Source organism: Pseudocercospora fijiensis (assembly GCF_000340215.1).
Source record: "Pseudocercospora fijiensis CIRAD86 unplaced genomic scaffold MYCFIscaffold_4, whole genome shotgun sequence".
Lineage (NCBI taxonomy): Eukaryota > Fungi > Ascomycota > Dothideomycetes > Mycosphaerellales > Mycosphaerellaceae > Pseudocercospora > Pseudocercospora fijiensis.
In genome coordinates this window covers 3,715,003-3,738,228 of record NW_006921535.1, presented here as the reverse complement: position 1 = coordinate 3,738,228, position 23,226 = coordinate 3,715,003, and the positions used below count along the sequence as shown (strand labels likewise).

At 37.5% G+C, this 23,226-nt stretch overlaps 1 protein-coding gene across 1 annotated transcript; it reads left to right on the top strand.

Moving 5' to 3' along the window:
• Positions 1 to 76: 76 nt before the first annotated feature.
• On the top strand, positions 77 to 1,226 carry MYCFIDRAFT_174805 (uncharacterized protein; the record flags this gene model as incomplete). Its single annotated transcript, XM_007928412.1, has 9 exons — positions 77 to 86; positions 181 to 399; positions 437 to 615; positions 646 to 679; positions 703 to 839; positions 873 to 934; positions 960 to 1,110; positions 1,139 to 1,163; positions 1,204 to 1,226. The coding sequence occupies 9 exons, from the start codon at positions 77 to 79 to the stop codon at positions 1,224 to 1,226; spliced, it is 840 nt and encodes a 279-aa protein (XP_007926603.1).
• Between the last annotated feature and the right edge of the window lie 22,000 nt (positions 1,227 to 23,226).

Below are 23,226 nucleotides of genomic sequence, written 5' to 3'. Positions count from 1 at the left end.
CGCTAATATCCTACCTATAGCTAGCTAGGCTACTCGATAATCCTTAGATATCCTAGTATCTAAGTAGGGCCGACATATGTACACAGGTGTCCACTAGTGTATTATACAGTGTATAGAGCCTGCATTTATAGAAAGCTGTATTCTAACATCCCTACCTATAACCCTAAAGTGAAAGCAAAGGGATCGGTGCAGACACAGATTACATCTCAACCCCTATAACATGCACGAGCGGCGACGGCAACCAGCAGCAGCACGACCACCTATTTCTAAGGCATGCGATGCTGGGAGAGCAACCTGCATGCCCGCTATGCGAAGCGGATTGCTTCGCTTCTGCCGCAGCGGCACTGCGGCAGCGCTACGCACGGTACAAAGTACCCAAACTTTCCATACGACGTCCAGGTGTAATACGAGAGAAGTCGCTCAGATGAAGTTACAGGCTTGGCCCCATCGGCCTGCTGTAATAACAAGATTCAAGGTATATTGAAAAAAAGGCTTTTCGCCCGACAAGCGTTATGCTGGACGAGATTCACGTCAGCAGTGTCACAATGTCCAATTGACTCCCGCGGCATTCCATGGCCGTCGCTAACGAAGCAAGCCGGTCAATGGCACTCGACTGTGTGCTTTGGATTGCGCCGACAACATCAGACTTCACAGAGTTCCTGCAGTAAGCAGATCATCAGTGAGGCAAGGCACTGCTTGCAGCAAAGTCAAAGATAAGAGCCCTGTTCTTCACCCGCGTACCGCTGCCATGCTCGAGGTTTCCATTCCTTGGACAACATGCCTTGTACGGATCAAGTGACGGCGCCGCCTCGCTGTGCGGTCCGATACCAGGCAACCTGGTGACCTGTTAGGCGTCGACTTGTCGATACCAGACTTCATTGAGATACACTCTCTACATGATAGTAGAACGTTGCCAACCTGTGACTCATGATGCGTGAGTAGTCGGCAAGTCTCTAGAGCATCGGGACCAAACGACGCTTCTCAAAAAAGTGTCAAAGCTGGCCCTCGATGATCTATCACAAACACCGCCTCTCACCTTGTGGAATGCACGCACACCCCGGCCTTCCACGTTCCTTCTCGGCGTCTGAGATGGGTCTTGTTCGTCGCGTCGTGGGGCCTGTTTATAACACCTTACTAGGGGCCGTGCGTTGATTTCCAGCGGAGTGGACCGCGCCCTACGTTTCGGAGTCGGTAAGATCTTAGTATCCGCTCCGTGGTGTACGTAACTACAGAAAACGCAATTTCCGTATTATAGCGCGTCGCAGTTACTAGGTCGACTAGTAGTCGACTAGTAGTAGTAGTAGTAGTAGTAGTAGTAGTAGTAGTAGTAGTAGTAGTAGTAGTAGTAGTAGTAGTAGTAGTAGTAGTAGTAGTAGTAGTAGTAGTAGTAGTAGTAGTAGTAGTAGTAGTAGTACGATTTCCGCTAGTATACTAGGTATCGATACTAGTAGCGAGAGGTCGTATAGTTATAATCTAATAGATTTTGTACTATTTTAATAGATTCTAACGATATTATATCTCTACTAATAGATACTAATTATATTACTAAAAACAAAGCTAAAGTCTACTAGTAAAATAGCGATATAGTAAAATTCGAGATATAGTTAGTAACTATAGGTATTTTAATAGCGTTAATATATATTAGAGGGCGGTAGTATATAAGGTATACTATTATAGATCTATATTACGCTTAGAGGTATATACTACTATCTATTTAAGACTAGTAGTATTAGTAGAGATATATAGAAGCTATTAGTTACCTCTATAACCTACGCGACCTATATAATAGCGGAATTTAAAGGAAAACGCGACGATAACGCGTCGAGACTTAATACTACCTAGAACTACTAACGGCGCTTCTTTACTAAAATTTAGCTAAGCTAGCGCCGCTAGTATTCGCTCGGATATATATTCTTACCCTATCTATTTTTCTATCTATTTCTTCGACTACTTTTTACTTATAGTATCTATATTCTTAACCTTTTATTTCTTTAGTAATAGGGCTATCGGTTTTAGAAGGTAATAGCTCGATATAACTTCGCTTAGTAATAGCGCTTATAATAGCTTTAGTAGCGCCTTTACTAGTACGAGAATATTATCTAGATACGTGTTATTAATTCTTAAAGTAAGTAGAGATAAGGTTAGTAAAGCCCTTTCTACTATTATCGCCGCTTTTATAGAAGACTATTAGTATCTTCGAGATTATAATCCTACGCTTCTCGCTAGTCCTACTAAGACCTTTATTATCGTATAAGCGCTTAAGTTAGAAGACTAACTCGTACGCGTTATAGAGCGTTTTATATATACTAAGTTATAGATAGGCGTATATAGCGTAGTAATTACTACGACGTCTTTGCCTTCCGCTACTATCGACTTAGTAGTATCTTCTTCGTAGATCTCGAAGGCGCGTTTAGCGAATATATTTACCTATTATTACTAGTAACAATCTTTAATAATAACGCGTCTAAGTAAAATATATATTAAAAAGTCCCCTACTACTAGTCTACTCCTAACTAGGATTAGTAGCCTTACTCTATATATCTAAGGAGAAAAGCTAGTAGTATAATAACTCCTCTTTCTCTAAGTTCTATTTACTATAGACCCTAGTTCCTACTTATATTACTTTATATAATATTAGTTACTCTAACCTGCTCCTCTTACTAGGTAGGCCTTAGCCTTCTCCCTCCTTAGCCCCCTCCTTAGCTCCCCTCTCTTTATCTTAATGCCTTATTAGTATCTCCTCCTTTGCTAGTAAGAACTAGTTAAGTATCCCTTCCTATATTAGCTACATTACTATTACTAATAGTCCTTTCTTTACAGCAGTAAAAGTATTCTAGTTACTTATTCCTATCTTTCTCTATATCTCCTACCTATCCTTTCTTAAGAGGTTGAAGATAGTAATATTACTAATATATTTTAGTAACTAGGTTCTCTAGCCGTACTAGTCTTCTAGGATAATCCCTAGGACTCTCCTCTTTATAAGGTATTGTCTTAGGCTAATATACTCTATCCTAATTTATATAGATATTAAGGTAACTAGTCTTAGCTATTCTAAGTAGAGATAGATTCCTCTCTTCTAGTACCCTATCTACTAGGCTACTAGTCTACTCTAATCCTATTATAGGGCCTCTCTTCTTATCCTCTCCTTTTCCTATCTTTCTACCTAAGTATTACTACTCTACTATATCCTTCCTAAGTAGAGTAGGGCTACTCTCCCCTATATCCCTATCTCTTAGCTAACTAACTTAGTAATCTATTCTTAGGTAGTAGCTCTTCTTTTTAGGTTCTATCTCCTAGAGCCTCTAATCCTATCCTCTATTTCTCTATACTTTTTCCTTATATACTATTATATAGGGAGAGTATCTCTCTTCCCTACTAAGAGCCCTACTATATCCTAGGTATAGAGAGTAGGGGAGGGAGGGTATTAGCTTTATTCTAGAGGATAGCTTTAGATATACTCTTATAGGCTCCTAAGATATATCTTAGCCTAGTGTTTTATCTACCGCTATAACGCGAAGCCCTACCGAAACGACTATAGAAGATACCTCGAAGCTAGTTATACCCTCTAAACTTCTAGGCTCCCTAGAAGAAGAAGACGGTAATAGGGACTAATTTAAGGACGCTCTATCGACGTTCCGTACTAATTCCGGTACTTAAAATCTATTAGCTGTAACCGATACTATCTAAGAGGAGGCTACTCCTTAACTAATTAACTAGATAGCTAGGCTTTAGGAAGAAATTAGAAGCCTTAACGAGATTAATATAGCTACCCTCGGCGAAGAAGAACTTAAGAAATGCCTTAAGCGCTTCTAAGCCCTAGTTAATATCTTTAAATAATGTTACGGGAAATATAAGCGCGCTAACTTATCCTTATTAGAGGACTAAGCCGACGACGAGATCGTACTAAAGTAGGACTATAACTCCCTTCGAGATCTACTATAACTAAAACTCCCGATCCTAAAGACTAAGCGTTAGGAAGACTACGATATCTAGTATACTAATATTAATAATTGGTAGCAAATAGCAAATACGCTATAAGATAGTAATTGCCGTATCCGCTAGGCAATCTAAGGTATCGAAGAAAAGTCGCTAGCGAATATAGTTAGCCGCTAAACCGATACCGAATTGCTTATATAGCAGGAACTAAGGGACCTTATTAAGGAAACTATTAAACCCGGCTCTGCGCGACGTAGTAAGCTTACTAAAGCCTACTATAACGTATTCTTTAAGTAAGGCTAGTTAATCGGGAAATTCTTTAGATATATAAAGATCTAAGAAGACGGTCTACGTACGTTAAAACGTTCTACGATATTAACTATACTAATATAGGAACTATTAGCTTATATTTTACTAAGCTCCCCGACTATATTACTAATAAGATAGTAGAGTCCGACTTCCTATCCTAATACTAGAACCTAGACGAGCTCGAGGCTAAAGCTAACCGGCTCTACCTTATTAAGACTTAGACTAATAGAAACTCGTCTAAGCCCGCTATAACTAAGGGCTAGGACTAGAGCGATACTAATAAGGGGTCGAAAGACTACTAAGGCGATTCTAGGTCCCGAAATAACCGCTACTAAAAGGATAAGAAAAGCGACGACTCCTTAGGATAAAGTAAAAAGGAGTATCTAAAGCGGGAAAAGGATAACCCCTCCGCTAATAAAAAGGGCTCGGAAAAATAGCCGCCCTAGCTATAGATAATAGCAACTAGGGCGATATCCTTATTACTAACTTATCTAAGCTATAGCTAGGGCTAAAGTTAAAAGAATAATAGAGACGTATTTACGTAAATATCTATATCGACGGCGCTTTAAAACCGCTTCGGTCTCTTATCGACTACGGCGTATAGCTAAACCTAATCTCTACCTATACTTTACGGCTTCTAGACCTCTAACCCCTCGACCTATCTACGCTAAATACGAGGGCTCTTTAAAGCGTATCGGCTTTCTGTCTCTATTAAGGATTACCCTTTAGCGGAAAGAAGGGTTAACTAGATCTTCTAGATAGGAGTCTTCTAAGGCTATATATTAGAGGGCATATAAAAGGCATATAACCGGCTAACTAAAGCTAGAGTCTTAGTGCCTTAGGAAGGCTTAGCGCTTAGTATTAGCCTAACTTCCTAACCTTCCTCTTCCTCGTTTATAGACCTTATTAAATACTATATGCTTTTAACTATACTATCTACCTACTTATATAACCTATATTATATAGTATTCGATCTACCCTTTAAGGGCTATAGCTAGATAGTTAATTAAGAATACGGCTTAAAATTTGCACTAAAACTAGCCTCCTACTAAGACAAGACCTATATACTAAGAAACTACTAATTCGACCGTACTAATTACTAAGCTAGGCCTTCTATACGACCTATTCGACTAAGTTAATTAATTATAGACTAAGATAGATAACTAAGACAATATTATAAACAAGGGCTTCGCTATAGACTAACGGGATAGCTACCTACTATTTAGACTACCTAACCTCGGGCCTCTAAGGACCTCTCTACGTAATAAAATCTAGGCCCTTTAGTAAGAGAAGGAAGTCCGTAAAAACTTCGCAGCTATCTAACGTCTTACGGCTAAACTTAGTACGCCTATAGCGGAAGAACTAGTCCTAAGAAAGGATACTGAACTTAAGGACTGTACTATATTTAATAGTACTAATAGGAAGCAGTATAACGCCTATATCCGTAACTATAAGCTTAACTAGCGCAATATACTAAAAGCGCTATTAACTAAATACGCCTTAGTCGTCTACGCTATATAATATATCGATAGCGACCCTAAGAGAACCTAGAATAACTACTTTAATTCCCTTTAAGACCTATCTAAAACTAACTAGCAAACCTATAAGGACACTATACTAAATACGCTTAGCAACCCCTATTTAAGATAATAGCGTACTTAGGAACAATTCCTCTACGCTAAACAGAGACCCGATAAAACTACTCGAGCCTTCTAAACCGACTAAGGGCTATTAAAGACAACCTACTGCCTAAGGACGATTTAATATAGATTATAGAAGTACGACCTAAATTTAGGTAGGAACTTACCCTTAAATTAGACCGCCGCGGTATGTTTAAATAATACTATAGTCGCCTTGAATTTATAGTCGAGGTTAACCTACCCAAATAGGCTATATAGGCCTAGAAGCGACCAGAATTAAAGATCCGGCCTAACAATAATAACCGTAGTAACCGTAGAAGAGGTAGCTACTAGGGCAGAGCTAATAAGCCTAATAAGAATAACAATAATAACGACCCCTAGCGAGGCCGTAGTAACTACCGGTCTAGGCTATATCGAGGGGGCAATACCTAGCGTAGTAGGGGCCGCGGAAGGGGTAGATTCCCCTACTAACAAACTAAGCGGCCTGTGCCTAATAGCGCTCTACTAACCGGCTTTGAATGCTTTAACTATAATAGTACTAGCTACTTACTCAGAGTATACGATAAGCCGAAGGATCCGGCTCGAATTAAGCGTACTACTACCGACTATACTATATAGAAGGAAGCTTATAGTAGCGAATGCTACTATTATAATAACTAGCCTTCTTAATTGCTCGAAAAAAGAATAAGCGCTGCACTAACTATTAGCCTAGTATAGCGTAAGAGTATTAAAATATAGCTAGCAGTTATACGAGACTGTCTTATTAGTAATACCTACGATAGTAATTACAAGACCACAGTTATACCAGATCCGGGAAATTCAGTTAGTACCCTTATTAACCAGCAACTACCGTACTACTAAGTATCTAAATCTAAATTAATTACCCCGAGCTAACACACTAATCCTTGCTTAGTTTAATTAGACTAGATACGAGACCTATAGAGTATACTATATTAATATAGTCTTAAAGGATAATATCGGCAACTAGAGGATTCTAGATTTTACTACCTATACTATCGATATAGACAACCTCTACTATAGAGCTACTATTGTACTTAGTAATTCTATACTAAAGCATTATACTATAAAAATAGACCTCGGCAGATAACAATAGCGTTTTAGGATAGCTAGAAAGGAGGATATTAACTATATCGACACTAGTAAATACCCTAATAATACTAGAGTCCTATTTATTAGCAATCTTATAGCTACTAACCTAACTATCGACCTTCTCGAAGAGGAAGAGCTACTTAATAGTATAGAACCTAACTAACTCGAGCGTATTCCCCTACTAATCCGAGAAACCTACGTTAATATAGTTAAGTACTGTATAGCTACTATACTTCCGCTATTAAACAAGACATATTATAGGATTAAAGTAATAGAGGGCAAGGAGGTTCCTTTTAGCCTACTATATAACCTTAGTAAAAGAGAGCTAGCTATCCTTCGTAAATACCTAGATAAGAACCTTACTAATAGGCGGATAAGATATAGTAACAATCCTACTAGTATACTAATCCTGTTTGTTCTAGAGAAGAATAGTAGCCTACGCCTATATATTAATTATCGTAGACTAAATACTATTACTATTAAAGACCGTTGTCTACTTCCGCTTATTAATAAGACGCTAGACCGCCTATTAGGTACCTGCTTCTATATAACGTTAGATTTAAAGGACGCGTACTATCGTATCCGTATCCGTAAGGGTAACGAATAGAAGACTATATTCCGTACCCGTTATAGCTATTTTAAATACTTAGTATTAAAGTAATGCCTTTTAGGCTAGCTAATACCCCTACGACATTCTAATCCTATATTAATAGAGCTTTGTCTAGCCTGCTAGACTACCTATATATTGTCTATCTTAATAATATACTAATCTATACTTATTTACCTAATATTGCTAACTATTAGGCTACTACTAGGAAGGTCCCTAACCGCCTACGAGCCTATAGCCTATATTACAAACCTTCTAAATGCGCCTTCGCTACTAAGGAGATACCCTTCTTAGGCTTCTTAGTTTCTATTAAAGCGTTAAGGCTAATCCTAATTATATAAATACTATTAGTAAATAGCCTATACTAACAATAGCTAAGGAACTCTAATCGTTGCTTAGTTTTACTAACTTCTACCGACGATTTCTTAAGGGCTATTTACGCTATATAGTACCGCTAACTAAGCTTACTAAAACTAAGAACAATCCTTTAAGGGAGCTTAGATAGAGTAACAAAGTACAAGCCGCTTTTAATAGTTTAAAGGAGCGGTTTACTACTACTCCCCTACTATACTATTTTAACCTTAGTAACCTATTAAAAATTAAGACTAACGCTTTATAGTATACTATATCTGCTATCCTATTATAATAGGGTAGCGGTAACGATAGCTGCTTGTGCCTAATTGCCTTCTTCTCGAGGAAGATAATTAATATAGAACGCCGGTACGAGACGTACGAGTAAGAGCTATTAGTAATCGTAGAAGCCTTTAAGCATTAGCGGCAATATCTTAACGGTATATATTATACTATTTAGGTCTATACGGACTATAACAACCTTCGTAGAATTACTAAGGTTACTAGAGTTATAGGTCGATAGGCTAGATAGGCCGTCTACCTCGCTAGGTTCGATTTCGATATTCTATATCGGCTAGGCGTAAGGGCTAGTATTAGACTATAGCTCGATCTTTATATTATACTACTAGAGCGAGGTATACCTTTAGCTAAGACTAAGGCATCGGCTATCGATAGCCTTCTATCTATAGACTAATAGTTAGACTAAGAGACAAAATACTACCCTATAGTAGTACCTACGTAGCTATATTAATAAAGACCCTAATAAATAGGTAGAACTCCTATAACTAGCCGAGTTTGTATATAACAACTCTGTCTATTTATTAACTAAGGTGTTACCCTACTATACTATTATAGGCTATAACCTAGCTATGCTATAATAACTACCGCTCGAGGCCGAGCGCTAAGGAAGGGAAGCTAGTTAATTAGAAATACTAGCGGCTATAGAACGTATATAAAAGATGCGAGAAATCTATACTAAGATAGCTAATAAGTTAAAGAAAGCATAGGCCTATTAAAAGACCTACTATAATAAGCATTATACGCTAATACTAGTAACCTTTAAACAAGGCGATATAGTTATACTAAACACTAAGAACCTCCGTATCCGCAGATACCCTTCTAGGCCTTCCCCTAATAGCAAAACACGCCCTAAACTAGTACTACGGTTTATTAGCCCCTTCCGTATTCGATAACTAAAAGGCAATAGTTAAGCCTATTAATTATAGCTTCTACTATACTATACTATCTATAGTACCTTCTATATATCGCTTCTTAAACTATATTACTACCGAGATAAGAAGCCCCTACTAAGTATAAAGATATATTAGCTAATAGTAAAGAGCTTTAGTAGGTAGAGCGTATACTAAACAATTAGACTAAGAATAGCAAGAAGGAGTACCTATTACGCTAGCAAGGCTATACCCCTAAGTAGGACTCGTAGGAACCTAAAGACTCCTTTAAGGATATAAGCGAGTTACTATAAGAGTATAGGGCTACTAAAGGAAGAAGGCTAAGAAGACCTTATAAGTATAACAAAGCCGAGGTATTACCGCTTAGGATTAATAATACCCCGGGGTAGTATTAACTATCTACTACTAATAGCCTATTCTACTACTTCTATTATTACCCGATAGCAACGACGCGCTTATAGAACCCGAGACTATACCGCCTATAATAGCTACCCTTCTACTACTCTTATATCTACCTCCTATATCTACCTATTGCTCTAATAGCGCCTTAATTAATAAGGACGGCGCTAGCGGAGCGTAGGCGATTAGTTATTATAGTAGTAATAATATAAGAAATGCGAAGAATAGTAAGGGCTAATTATACTTACTTTATAAGCGTAATAAAAAGAATAAAGCCTAGAAAGCGGAAGAAGTAAAGTTAGCGCTAAGGCGCTAACTATAATATTACCTAGTAATACTATTATCGCTAAAACCTTACTACTAGCGACCCCTACTATTACTAACCTTATATGCCTTACGTACCCTACTAGTGTTCCGATAAGGCACGCCGCCGCTATATTCCTTTTCCGCCCTATCCGCTATATATATAGATTACTAGCAAAACTATATAGCTAATATATATAGTATTAACTAAGGGCTAAAAGAATAGAGAGAGACTTTAAGAGAGCAAAACTAAAGATAGGCAATACCCGGAATTACTCTTACGGATATAGTATAGACCTCGAGCTTATAACCCCTTAAGACACTTTATAATACGACTAAGTAAACATAACTACTAGATTTTATTATTTCGACCTTATACGCTACGAAGGCGCCGCTATAGAAAATTAGCCGCACTAATTTTAGTAATAACTAGTCGCTACCTAACTAGGACCTAGGCGGTCGTCGCTACTAGATTATTAGGCCTAGCAACCTTAGAAAAGAGCCGATATACGAATACTAATACACGACTACTAATTCCTATAGTTACGCCCTAAGCTAATTAGGGAAAGCGAAAGTAGGCCGTACGTAATAGGAATAGTTCTAATTACTAAGGGAATAGAATAAGACCTCGAGAGACTAATAACTAAGCGTAAAGGGATTACTATAACTCCCTATGCCCGGTTATAGCTAGGTATACGCGTTATTATTAGTTAAGGCTACTATATTATAATAGCGTTAATATACCCTTGCTACGGGGTTAGTAATAGTAGCTTAGTTAGAGGAATAGTAGTTATATAACGACATTTAAGTAAGATTTAACAATAAGATAGATAGTAGCCTAACCCGTTAATTAAGCGTTTAATTTAGCGCGTAGGAGGCGCGGCTTATTATAATTAATAACTTAGCGAGGCAAATAATAAGAAACAGCTACAAGGGCGTAGCCTTTAGAATAGAAGCCTATATTAGAGGGCATATAAAAGGCACATAACCGGGTAAGTAAAGCTAGGGTCTTAGTGCCTTAGGCAGGGCTTAGCGCTTAGCGTTAGCCTAACTTTCTAAGCTTTCTCTTCCTCCTTTATAGACCTTATCGAATACTATACGCTTTTAACTATACTATCTACCTACTTATATAACCTGTATTATACTATAATTATATAATATAGTCCTTAGATAAAACTAGCTCGCGGCTACCTCGCTCTTTATTTAATTTTCGGATAGCTATCTTTATATAAGATTCTAAGAATAATAGTACTAGAGTAAAAGCGACTACCGCCTCTATCCTTACGTCTTTTATCGACGGTACGAGCGATCTCTCTTTAGAAAATAGCCTATATATAGTATCTACTAATACCCTTAACTACCCTAACTTCGGACTAGCTCCGGTAACTCTATATAAGGATATCGCCGTAGTCGCGGAGCCTATAGGCTCTTTCGCCTTTAAGAATATACTCTATATCGCAAATAGGTAAGATAGAGCTAACCGTAACCCTACGACTATTAACCTAGGAAAAAGAAAACCGAACTAGTAGTAGCTCGCTACTATAGCGATAGAGGATCGGCTTCGAAATTTCTACGAAGACGAACCTAAACTTTAAGAAGTCCCTAACTAAGTCTACTCCGACCTTATTACCTTAGTAAAGGTTACTAAAGGTATTCCTTACTAGTACTATAAGTACGAAGACGTCTTTAACCCGGAACTAGCCGGCATCCTACGACTCCTATAATATAGGCGCTACTAGGCGACTTGCTTAGACGTATCTAGCCTTTCTCGAAGGCGCTATTAATATATTTATATATAGTCTTTAGCTCTTTTTAGGAGATTTTATAGATAGATAGATATCTATAGAGGTAACGTGCCTTCCTTAAGTTCGATCGTATAGTCGTACTCTTATAAGAAGGGTTATATTAGTAGGTAGATAGGGTAGTAGTAGGTATAAGTAGTATTCGATAAGGATCTAGGAGGAGAGGGAGGAGGGCAGGTAAGTTAGCCTAACGCTAAGCGCTAAGCCCTACCTAAGGCATTAAGACCCTAGCTTTACTCGGCTTAGTTATATACTAATTACGTATAGCCTCTTTAGCCCTAATATACGCTTCCCTTCTAAAGGCTACGCCCTTATAGCCGGTCTATATTCTAATCTCAACCTCTATAGCTACTAACTTAGCGGATCTAATAAGCTACTTAGTCCGCGCTAAATTAAATACTTAACTACCTAGTTATATAACTATATTAAACCTTACCTTCTAACCGCAATATAATGCTTAACTCTAACTGCGCTATCCTTATATATAATAAAGCGATATATATCTATAAGAATTAAGGGCTATTAACTAATTATAATACGAGCGCGTCTTCCCTACTATAATAGGTAGGCGTACGAGGTATTATAGTACTGCCTCCGTTCTAAGTAATGTTATCCGAGTTCTTTACGTCTACTCTAAAAGACCTAGTAATGTTCGTTTCGAGGGCTAATTACTATTGTTTCTAAGGGCTAATTACTGTTTATAGTTTCGCTAGCCCTAATTAGTTAGGTTTAGCAGCCTTTAATTATTAATTTTCTAAAACATAGTTCGTCTAGTTTCTATAGGTAACGGCTATTATAAGCGTAGTAGTTAAGGTTCGCTTTACTTAAAGGGTCGGAAAGATTAAGAAGTAACCTATTGTCCGTAAGATCGACCCTAGCTAGCTTAGCTCTATATTTTTGCCCTTAGTTAGTCTATTAACTAATTAATCTTTTAAGCGGCTCTCTATCTTTTTAATTAAACTCCTAATATAGTCGTTCTTTTAACTTAGTTAGTATAGCGTACTCCGGCCTTAGGCCTATAGTATAGGTAAGGTTGTTCCTATAGGTATAGCGATAATAGCAAGTAATATTAATAATAGCGGCGCTAGCCGTCTTAGCGCTAACTTTACTTTGCTTCTAGTTTCCTTCTTTAACTAACAATAACACTATTAATACGACCGTATCGGCTTCTAATATATCGCTAGCTCGTAGCGCGACGCTACGCGTACGCGCGCGCCGCCCTCGCTAATCGCCTAGGCCTCGAGGCCTCGATAGAATAGAGGAATATAAGAGGGACCTAAATACTAAGAGAAGGGCCTTAGTGCGTTAGTAAAGAGGTAGAATCCTTAAAAGAGTAGGCGATTAGCTAATGCGTTATAGCGCGCTTATTAACACTTAGTACGCGTTTACTATTATAGTATACTCTCGTTGTCCTTTGCTAACAATTGCTTGCCTCTAATTAGTTAGCTAATAGTACCCTAGGGGTGCTATTAATCCTAGGTCTCTTTAGCAATATTAGTAACATTATAAGCTCTTAGCCTTCTTCTTGTTCTTTATATTAGTCTAATACTTATCTAACAACTTAGTTATATCCTTAAAGGAGCCTTCTACTTCCTTTAAGTCCTATTTAGGTAAATAGCCCTACTATCTTAGTAGGTACTCCTTCTTGCTTTATCTAGTCCGATGCTTTAGTATACGCTCGACCGACTATAGCTCTTTACTATTAGCTAAGACTTCTTCTAACTTAGTAGGCGCTTTATCGCCTTCGCGCTAGTAATATAGCTTAAGGAGGGATATATAGAAGGTATTATAGATAGTATAATAAGGGGGAAGCTACAATTAGTAAGCCTATATGCCCCTAGTCTCTCGGATACGAAATAGGCTAATATATCTTAGTACGAGCTTAGGCCTTGTTTTGCTATTAGGCGATAGGTATTTACGGATACGGAGGTTCTTTATACTAAGTATAACCATATCGCCTTGCTTAAAGGTTATTAGTATATAGCGCTTATCGTAGTAGGTCTTTTAGTATTCTTAAGCCTTTATTAGCTTCTTAGCTATCTTAGCGTAGATTTCTTGTATCTTCTAAACGCGTTCTATTGCCGCTAGTGTCTCTAGTACTTAACGCGCTTCCCTTTCCTTACGCTCGGCCTTAAGCGAGGTAAATAGTTCTTATAGTAAAGCGGCGTTTTAGCCTATTATAGCTATATAGGGTAAAACCTTAGTTAACGAGTGTACGCTATTATTATATACGAATTCTATAGGCTATAGGAGGTTAACCTAATCTTTAGGGTTCTTATTAATATAGCTACGTAGGTACTACTATAGGGTAGTATTCTGCCTCTCTATTTAACCGTTAGTCTATAGATAGAAGGCTATTAATAGCCGATGCTTTAGTCTTAGCTATACTATATAGGTATATTTCGCTCTAATAGTACGATATTAGTATCGACCTACGATCGGATACTATCCCCTTAGGGGTTCCCTAATATATATAGAAGATATTATTCTATAGCGCATCTACTATATTAATAGCAGTCTAATCTTTCCGCGCCGGGATATATCGAGCGCCTTTAGTAAATCAATCTACTATAATAAGGATAGCATTATATATATCCTTGCTGCCTCTACGCTTAGTAGGAGGAAGGCCTATAATAAAGTCTATTATAAGCTCTACGAATAGCTTCTTTAGAATAGGAAGTAAAGACAACTCGCTAAGTAGTAAGTGCTTTAGTGCTTTAATACGCTAGTATACTATATAGGTCTGTATATATTCTCTTATATACTACTTACTATTTAGCTAGTAGTATATACGCGATAGTAGCTCGTACGACCTCTCTATACTATAGTAACTAGCAAGCTTACTATTATAGTGTCGCTTTAAAAGCTCTTGCCTAATCGATTGTTTAGCGGGGATATAGTATCTGCCTTTAAACTTTAAGTAACCCTTGTCGTCGATCGACTAGTTACTCTTACTAGATCGAGTCGTTCGTCTACTTATAAGCTTATTAATACGTTTAATAGCAAAGGCGTCCCTCTACTAAGCATATAATAGCTAATCTATAAACGATTAACTATCCCTATTTGTAAGGTTATTTAATAGTACCCTAGCTATCGAACGAGGTACGTATTATATATATCTAATAGTACTAGTAGCCGGAATAACTATAACCTCTTCTATAATACTATCGCTATATAGACTATTACTATAGATAGCAATGTCTTTAATTAAGTTATTATAGCTCGAGCGATCTACGTCCTTTCTAACGCATACTAGAAGAACGATAACTCTGCTATAGTATTTGTTATCGCCGCGGGGTCTAGAAGTCCGCTTATCCTACGCTTGCTTATTAATAATATAGGCTATAGCAATCTTATACTATAGGATTAGAAACAAAGAGTTAATATACTAAGTCTCTCTATTATAATTAGGTCGCCGATATACCTCGCGTAAAGAGAAAATGGCAGCGAACAATTAGAGACGAAGGGAAGACAGTTAAGAAGGAAGGGAGGACGAATAGAAAGCACTATATACTAGGGCAGAAGAGGTACTAAAGGCGGAAGATAGAAGAACCCCTAAGAGGGCATATAGGATAATAATCTTAGAACTCCTTAGAGGACTGAAAGCAATCTATAGCTAGGCAAGCTACGTAATTACAAAGGTCGCTAATATAGTCGTAGTAAAGATTACGAAGAAACAATAGGAGACAAGCCTAAACTACCGCACCTAGGCGGTAGTAGCTAGTTAGGAGGCGCTAAAACCCCCGAGGACAGTAGTTAGAGTCTATATTACGGACCTATAGGAGCAAAAGGAAATCTAAGGACTTATAGGGAAAGAGATTGTAGAAAGAATTGCAGTTAAAGAGGTAATTAGGGCTAAGAACGAAGGTAAAGGGGTAATTAAGCTGTTTATAGCACAAGAGCAGGATAAAAAGAAGCTAGAAACACAAAAAGAATAGATAACCAAGATAGGGAAAACAGCAAAGGTCTCCTAACAGCAATTTATAATTATAGCCTATAGTATAATAAGAAGCTTTAAGGAAGAATAGGATATTGAGAGCCTATAGAGACAAAACTAAGCTATATACCTAGGCCTAAAGATTACAAAAGTGGCATAGATTAAAAGGAAAATCGAAGAGACTAAGAAGCAGTCTTCCCTAATTATCTAGATAGGGAGTATAGAGCAAGCTAACATAGTACTAGACTAGGGGTTGTTCTAGGACTTTAAAAGATTGGAAACAGAGATATATAGAAGCAACTATAGGATAATACAGTGCTTTAAATGTTAATACTATAGACACTTAGCAGCTAAGTGCATAAAGACAACTAATACCTACTCCTATTATATAGGGGATTACTAGGTTAAAGAATGCAAAGCATATAAGGGAGAAGCAAGATATATATACTGCACTAAAAGACACCCCTTATAGGCGAAGGAATACCTAGTAAGAATATAGGCAGCTAGGAAGGCAAAGGAAGCTAGAATCAACACACTAAAAAGATACACAATAAGCTAGGGCAGCTAGGTACAGAAGCAACCGAGCTAAGTGCTATAAAAGAGGTCTAGACAAGATAATAGGTTTACATTCAGGGCCTTACTAGTATAAGAAAGTTACTAGTAATTAGGGAGACTAAGATACCTTAATATTGCAGGAAAGGAAGCAGGGCAGACAAAGCTTAGTTAAATGTTAGTCTAAAGTAAGGGAAGACTAAAGGAAAACTTATAGGGAAATAATATAGATAAAACCCAATAAACATTGCAATATTACTAAACATTATATAGTACAATGTTAACAAGAGCAAAGACAAGGTATAGAGGAGCTTCCTTTAAGTACTAAACCTAAAAGAATATTACATTATTGCAATCTAAGAGCCCTAGCTCAACCTATATACAAAGAGACTAGCAATAGTTAAAGACCTAAGATACTACCTAATTATCTATAACTAGGGAGCCCTAAGGACATGCATCTACATTAGCAAAGAGATAGATATAGAAACCTAGCAGGCTATACTATAGGAGGATAGGGACCTAATATTAGTTTAAGTAGAGACATCCTAAGGTACACTCTAAGTCCACTGTATATACAACCCACTACTAGACTTAAGAAGCAGTACCTAACTGAAAACCCTAGAAAGACTACCTAGAGTTATCTAGGGGAATACCTACTAAATCCTACTTAGGGATTTCAACCTCTACTACCCCCTCTAGGGCTTAGACTTTACCCTAGCTTACTACTTCCTAGTAGGAAGACTAATTGACATATTAGAGAGGGAAGGAATAGAAATTGTTACCCTAAAGGGACTAATTACTTAGGAGGCAAGAGGAAGCAGTAGCATACTAGACCTATACTTTGCATTACATTAGATTAGGAACAGGATTATAAGATATAGGGTTAACTAGGAACTAGAAGAATCATTAGACTACTTCCCGGTATAGATTAAGCTAAATGTCTAAACTAATTAGGAAAGGGAACTAGAGGAGAAGCTTAACTAGAAAGGTACCTAATAGGGCAGGATTAGGAAGGAACTAGAAAGGGACCTAAAACTAGAGGAACTCTTAACAAAGTACCTACTAAGGCTAGAGGACATTAATAAGGTAGTAGAAGAACTAACAGGAATCCTAAAACAGGTAGCTAGAAAGCATACCCTAGCAAAGAAACATTCACTATACTAGCAACTATACTAGACTAGTAAGTATATAAGGAAGGTTAAAGCAGTAAGGAAGGCTAGGAGGCAGTAGACACAAACCTATACCTAGGAAGTATAGGACAACTATAATAAAGCCTACTAGGAAAAGAAGATCTAGATTAAGAAAGATAAGATACAAGAATAGAGATCTATAATAGGAATGATTATAAAGAAACTAGAGGAGATATAGAGGATAGCTAAATAGGCAAGGAGACCTAAATAGGATAAGGATATGCTACTACAATTCCCGGATATTATAGACTAATAAGGACAAATGTAGACTACAATAGAAGGGAAAGTAAGAGCCCTAGGCTAATACTTCTTCTATAGAAAAGTACAAGCAGACCTATTAGACATAAAGGAGAAAGAATAAGAGACCCTACTACTAGGCATACTAAGAGATACCTAGGTTAAACCCGAAACTATTGAAAGGATCCTAAAGAAAATTCTAGGCAATAAGGCACTAGGAGAAGACAAGATCTATAACAAACTTCTAAAAGCATATAGGAAGGGGCTAGCCCTAGCACTAGCCAATATCTTTTTACAAAGCCTAGCACTAGGATACTACCTAAGACTATTTAGGAAGTCCCTAATAGTAGTGCTAAGGAAGCCCTAGAAGGAAGACTATATATAGCTTAAGGCCTATAGACTAATAGCCCTACTTAATACAATAGGCAAGGTGCTAGAAAAAATTGTCGCTAGAAGGCTAACAACCTTTGCCGAGGAAAGGAATATCCTTCCTAAAGGCTAGATAGGAGGAAGAAAGAAGAGGTTAATACTAACAGCTATAGAACTAATTACAGAACAGATTAAGCATATCTAGCACTATAGTTAAAACTAGGTAGCAACCCTCCTCTCCCTTAATATCTTAGGAGCCTTTAACAATGTCTCCTATAAAAGGCTCCTATATATACTCAAATAGAAAGCTATACTAAACTAGATAGTCCAATTCATCTAGTCCTTCCTATAGGAAAGATCGATATAGCTTATTCTAGGCAAATTCAAATCAGACCTAATGCTAACTAAAAAGGGAATCCCCTAAGGATTAACACTCTCCCTAATCCTCTTCCTTATCTTTATAATAGACCTACTCCTACTCCTAGAATCAAAAAACATATCAGCATTAGGGTTTGTAGATAATACAAACATCCTAGCCTAGTCTAAGACAATAGAAACCAACTGCAAGATCCTAGAAGAGAAGCACTAAGAGTATAAAAAATAGGCAAGGAGGCATAGAGCAAAATTCGCCCTAGAAAAGTACTAGCTCATTTACTTTAGCAAGGCTAAATCAACCTATAATATAAAGCAATCAATTACTATCTAAGGCTTTAAAACCCAACTATTAGCAGAGCTTAGGGTACTAGGGATCTAGCTAGATCCAAAACTGAATTAGGGACTATAAGTAAAGAAGGTAAAGCAGAGGGCAGATGCTAACATACAATCCATTAATAGGCTTATAGCCTCTATATAGGGGGCTACATTCGAGAAAGCTAAAGTTATATACAAAGCAATTGTTAAGCTAGTAATACTATATAGAGCATAGATATAGACAGCCTAGGAGAAAACACTAAAGAGGATTAAGCAACTAGTTAGCAGGTCCTAAACCTAAAGCCTAAAGAAAATCCTAGGAGTATACAAAACTATACTAACAAGGGTAGTAGAAATGGAATTAGGGATCCTACTAGTTAAACAATACTTTAAGGGACTAAGACACTAATATGCAGCAAAGACAATAGAATACCTAGCCTAACAGACTATCTAAAAGGCACTAGATAAGATAAAAGCCTAGTATATTAGGACTAGGAGGCGAGACAGACTACAAATAACTCCCTAGAAAGTCAAAGACCTAGAGCAATATAGAGTCTTAATAAGAGAAATGCTAGAGAAAGAGCTTTAGGGACCAAATATAAGGCTAAAGGAAGATAAGCTAAAGGGAGCGAAACAAAGCCTAGCAGAATCAATTGCTAGATACCTATAGGAGCAGGAATAGAACAAAATACAAGTTAGACTAGGAACCCTAAAGGCACTAATCAAATTTAGTTAATACAACTACTAGCTCTATAAGGACCTAAATAGGGCCGAGGCAAGCTTAGCTATCCAAATCAGATCTAAACATATTAGACTCAGATCTTACCTATTTAGAAGAAACGTCCTAGGAATTAAAAGCAGGGCTTACTAATATAGCTACCAATCTCACAACCCTAAGTATATACTACTAGTCTGCCCTTAATAGTTAGAAGGTAGAAGTAATTAGAGACTAAAAGCAATAGAAAGGGAATACGATAAGCTAATCTAGAGCAAAGAAGACCTAAAGAGGATAGTAAAGTAGATTATTAAATAGGGATTTATACAATAATTCGCACTAGCAAGGGAAACTAAGGAGTAGATAAGAAGGAGGGAAGAAGAGGGGGAAAGAAGGGCAGGGCAGTAGGCAAGGTAGTTAAAGGGTAACAACTATAATACTAGTATACCCTAGAGGAAGGAAAACAAGGAAACGAGGAAGATTAACACTTATAAATAGGACAGGAGGGAGGTTTTTACTAACTAAGTTGGTTTCCTACCTAAAACAATATATAGAAACAGACCTACATAGGCCGAAAGGCACTATAACAGGCAAATGAAATATCTATCTATCTATCTATTTATAATTAGGTCGCCTCGATAGGCTATTAGTAGGGTTGCTTACGCCTAGCCGATATAATATATTAAAATCGAACCCGGCTAGGTAGATAGCCTATCTAGCCTATCGACCTATAACCCTTATAACCTTAGTAATACTACGCAGGTTATTATAGTGCGTATAGACCTAAATTAGGTTAGACCCCGTAGTAGTTTAGTTTCCGAACTACTAAACGTATATAGTTTAGTTTCTTAGCGGCGAACTAGCTCCCTAGTTCCGGTTTGGTTTTTTCGAACTATATAGATTCCTAGTTTAAACTAGAGACTATATTAGTTTTACTATAAGGACACTCTTATTCGACTGCCGGCTACGATTGCCGGCTATAATAGTAACTATATTATATTTACTACGCTCTTTTAGACCCCGTAGTAGTTCGGGTTAGTTTGGTTTAGTTCGCTAAGCCGAAGATCTAGTTTGGTTTAGGTTAGTTTGCTAAGCAACTACAGGATTAGCTAGTTCGAACTATAGAATTTATCGGTTTCTAAGAAGTATAAGAATGTCTACGTAACTCGAAGCAAGCCCTTTATAAGATACGAGAGTATAGCCGGCAGCGTAGCCGGCACTTTTTAGTTGTAGGAAGGTACTTATATAACCCTAAATCTATAGACAATTAGCTAAGGGCACTAACTAATTAAAAGCATACATACATATATAAGCTATTATAGTTTAGTTTAGAAACTGCACTTATTAGGTATAAATTTCATCCTTTCGCTCGCTATTTAATTCCCTAACTGCTCGGTAGAATATTATTATCTAGATCTAGGCAGAACTTATCGATTTCCCTAGAAGCCCTCCTTAAGAAGTTCGAACACTTTCTAACTAAACTATTCTCTAACATTAAGTACTAGGATAGCTCCTCCCTCGGTATCGGTATAGTATATAAAAGAGCTATAAGGCAGCTCTATAGAACGTTCTACTAGTTACTCGCTATACTAAGGCCGAATACTAGTTCGTTCCTTAGAACTCTTAGTTATTTAGGAGATATTAAGGATAGGGTAGGCAGTAACTTCGTATTATATAAGGAGGTAGAGGCTACTATAGAGGAGTCCTTTAACCTATAGAAGATAGTAAAAGATATAGAGGTAGCTATAGGTTTAGGTACCTAGTTGAATTTCTAGTAGGTAGAGTATAAGGATATTTAGAGGGAGTATTAGGTAGAGTTACAAAGGCAGGTATATAATATAGTCTAGAAAATAGGGATAATGCCTATAACTATAAGTATTAGGCTCTTCAACCTTCCTTATTTTTCCCTGTTTTCTTTTTATAAAAATCTAAACTAATACAAATTAACCGGAATATATATCTTCTTTTAGTTCTTTAAAAAACCTAGTAGCGTAGCCGGCAGCGTAGCCGGCCTTTTTACTCCTTAGAACTAACGGGATTTTCGAAGACTTCTATTCCGTACGGCTAATAAAGCATACTATACTATATATATATACTTAGAGAGTATTTAGACCGCGGTATATAGCGCCGTATAACAGCGGCTTATTTCGTATATAGAAAAGCTTATAGACGATACTACGAATATCCTTCCTACTAGAATATCTATCCTACCTAGTACTATCTCGAATATAGACATTCTAGCCTTTTAGAATCTAATCGAGTGCTTTAAAATCCTTATCTATAATCGTTATACGCTTCGCGTAGATAGCTATAAGGTTAACCGCTAAACTAGTATTAGCATAGTCCGAAAAGAGGTAGAAGAGAAATATATATTCGAAGATACGAACTAGGTAGGCTTCTATAGCCTCTTAAAGGGCGCCTATCGCGGAGGCTTAGAAGCGAAGGTCCGTTCTATAATCCTAGGCAATTTCGCGAACAAGTCGTTAGAAAGGAGCTTTGCGGATTAGGAGCTTAGAACTCTTTTAATACTACCAAATCTTACGGAGGGCTACGGCTAAAGAAGGATTAGTAAAAAGATAGTAAGAATACCGGCTACGCTACCGGCTACGCTACCGGCTACGCTACCGGCTACAAATAGGACTTACTTCCTAGGCGCTATCGACGCTTCGTACGATTGCTACTAGTAGTAGAAGCGCTAGTTGTCGTCTTACGTAGAGCCTTGCCTACCGTTGTCTTACGCGGAGCCTTACTCGCGACGCCCTTTCTAGTACTAGATCTAGCGGTAGTAGTAGCAGCCTTCTTACGTTAATATACTATACTCGTTCTACTATTTCCGGTCTTATTACGACCCGTAGAAGTAGTAGGTCCCTTCTTACGAGGCGTCGTAACTTAGTTTAGTAGACTCGGTATTATAAAAATCGTCGAATTAAGGAAAAAAGTACGTTACGAAGGTATACGAAAGCGCGCGCGGAGCGAGGGTATTACGGAGATAGTAGATATAGAGCGTAGAGGTATAGGTATCGATACGAAGGTTAAATATAGCGAGAGAGGTAGTATCGCGGTATCGCTAGGCAATAGAGTAAGCGTCGCGCAAGCCTATATTATAGTAACGTTAGAGTAAGGAAAGAAGGTAGGTACGGCTAAAAAAGGCAGGTACGGCAAACTTTGAAATATAGCCGGCATATATAGCCGGTATAGTAATAGGCGAAAGCCTCCTTTTAATAAATAGCCGGCGTAATAATAGTATCCTACTATAGTATAGATATTCTTTAGTAATGCCTTTACTAGCTATAGTAATCTTATAAGTAACCTAGGCCTATTACTAGGAAATATAAGAAATATTAGGTAGGCTATACTAAACAAGCTAGTTATTTAGTAGGAAAAGGCCTACTACCGTCTCTATATACCGGCTACGAGTGCTAGCTATCGCTCTAAATTTAACTCTGCCCTATCTCGGAGGCTAAGGTACCGAGCGGAAACCCTATAGCTTATATTTACTCGGTTGTCGCGGAGCGCTTATAGGTAAGGTATTAGAAAAGAGTATAAAAAGTACGAGAAGAGTATCCTAGAATATAAGTCGTAAGTAAATAAGAGTAGCACGCCTAGTTATTTATATAGTACGTTACTCTATACGACTAAGAGCCTATATTATCTCGTGCTTCGCTTATAAGACCTCGACTCTACTAATATACTATTAATCTCCTACTCGGTCGCTATCTTAATTAAGTTAATTCTTCTTCGAGTTACTAGACTTAGTACGTATCTGTCGCTATACAATAGCGCTACGTATTATAGAGAATCAACTCCGCCGTATCTCGAAGGCTAAGGTACCGAGCGGAAATCCTATAGCTTATATTTACTCGGTTATCGCGGAGCGATTATAGGTAAG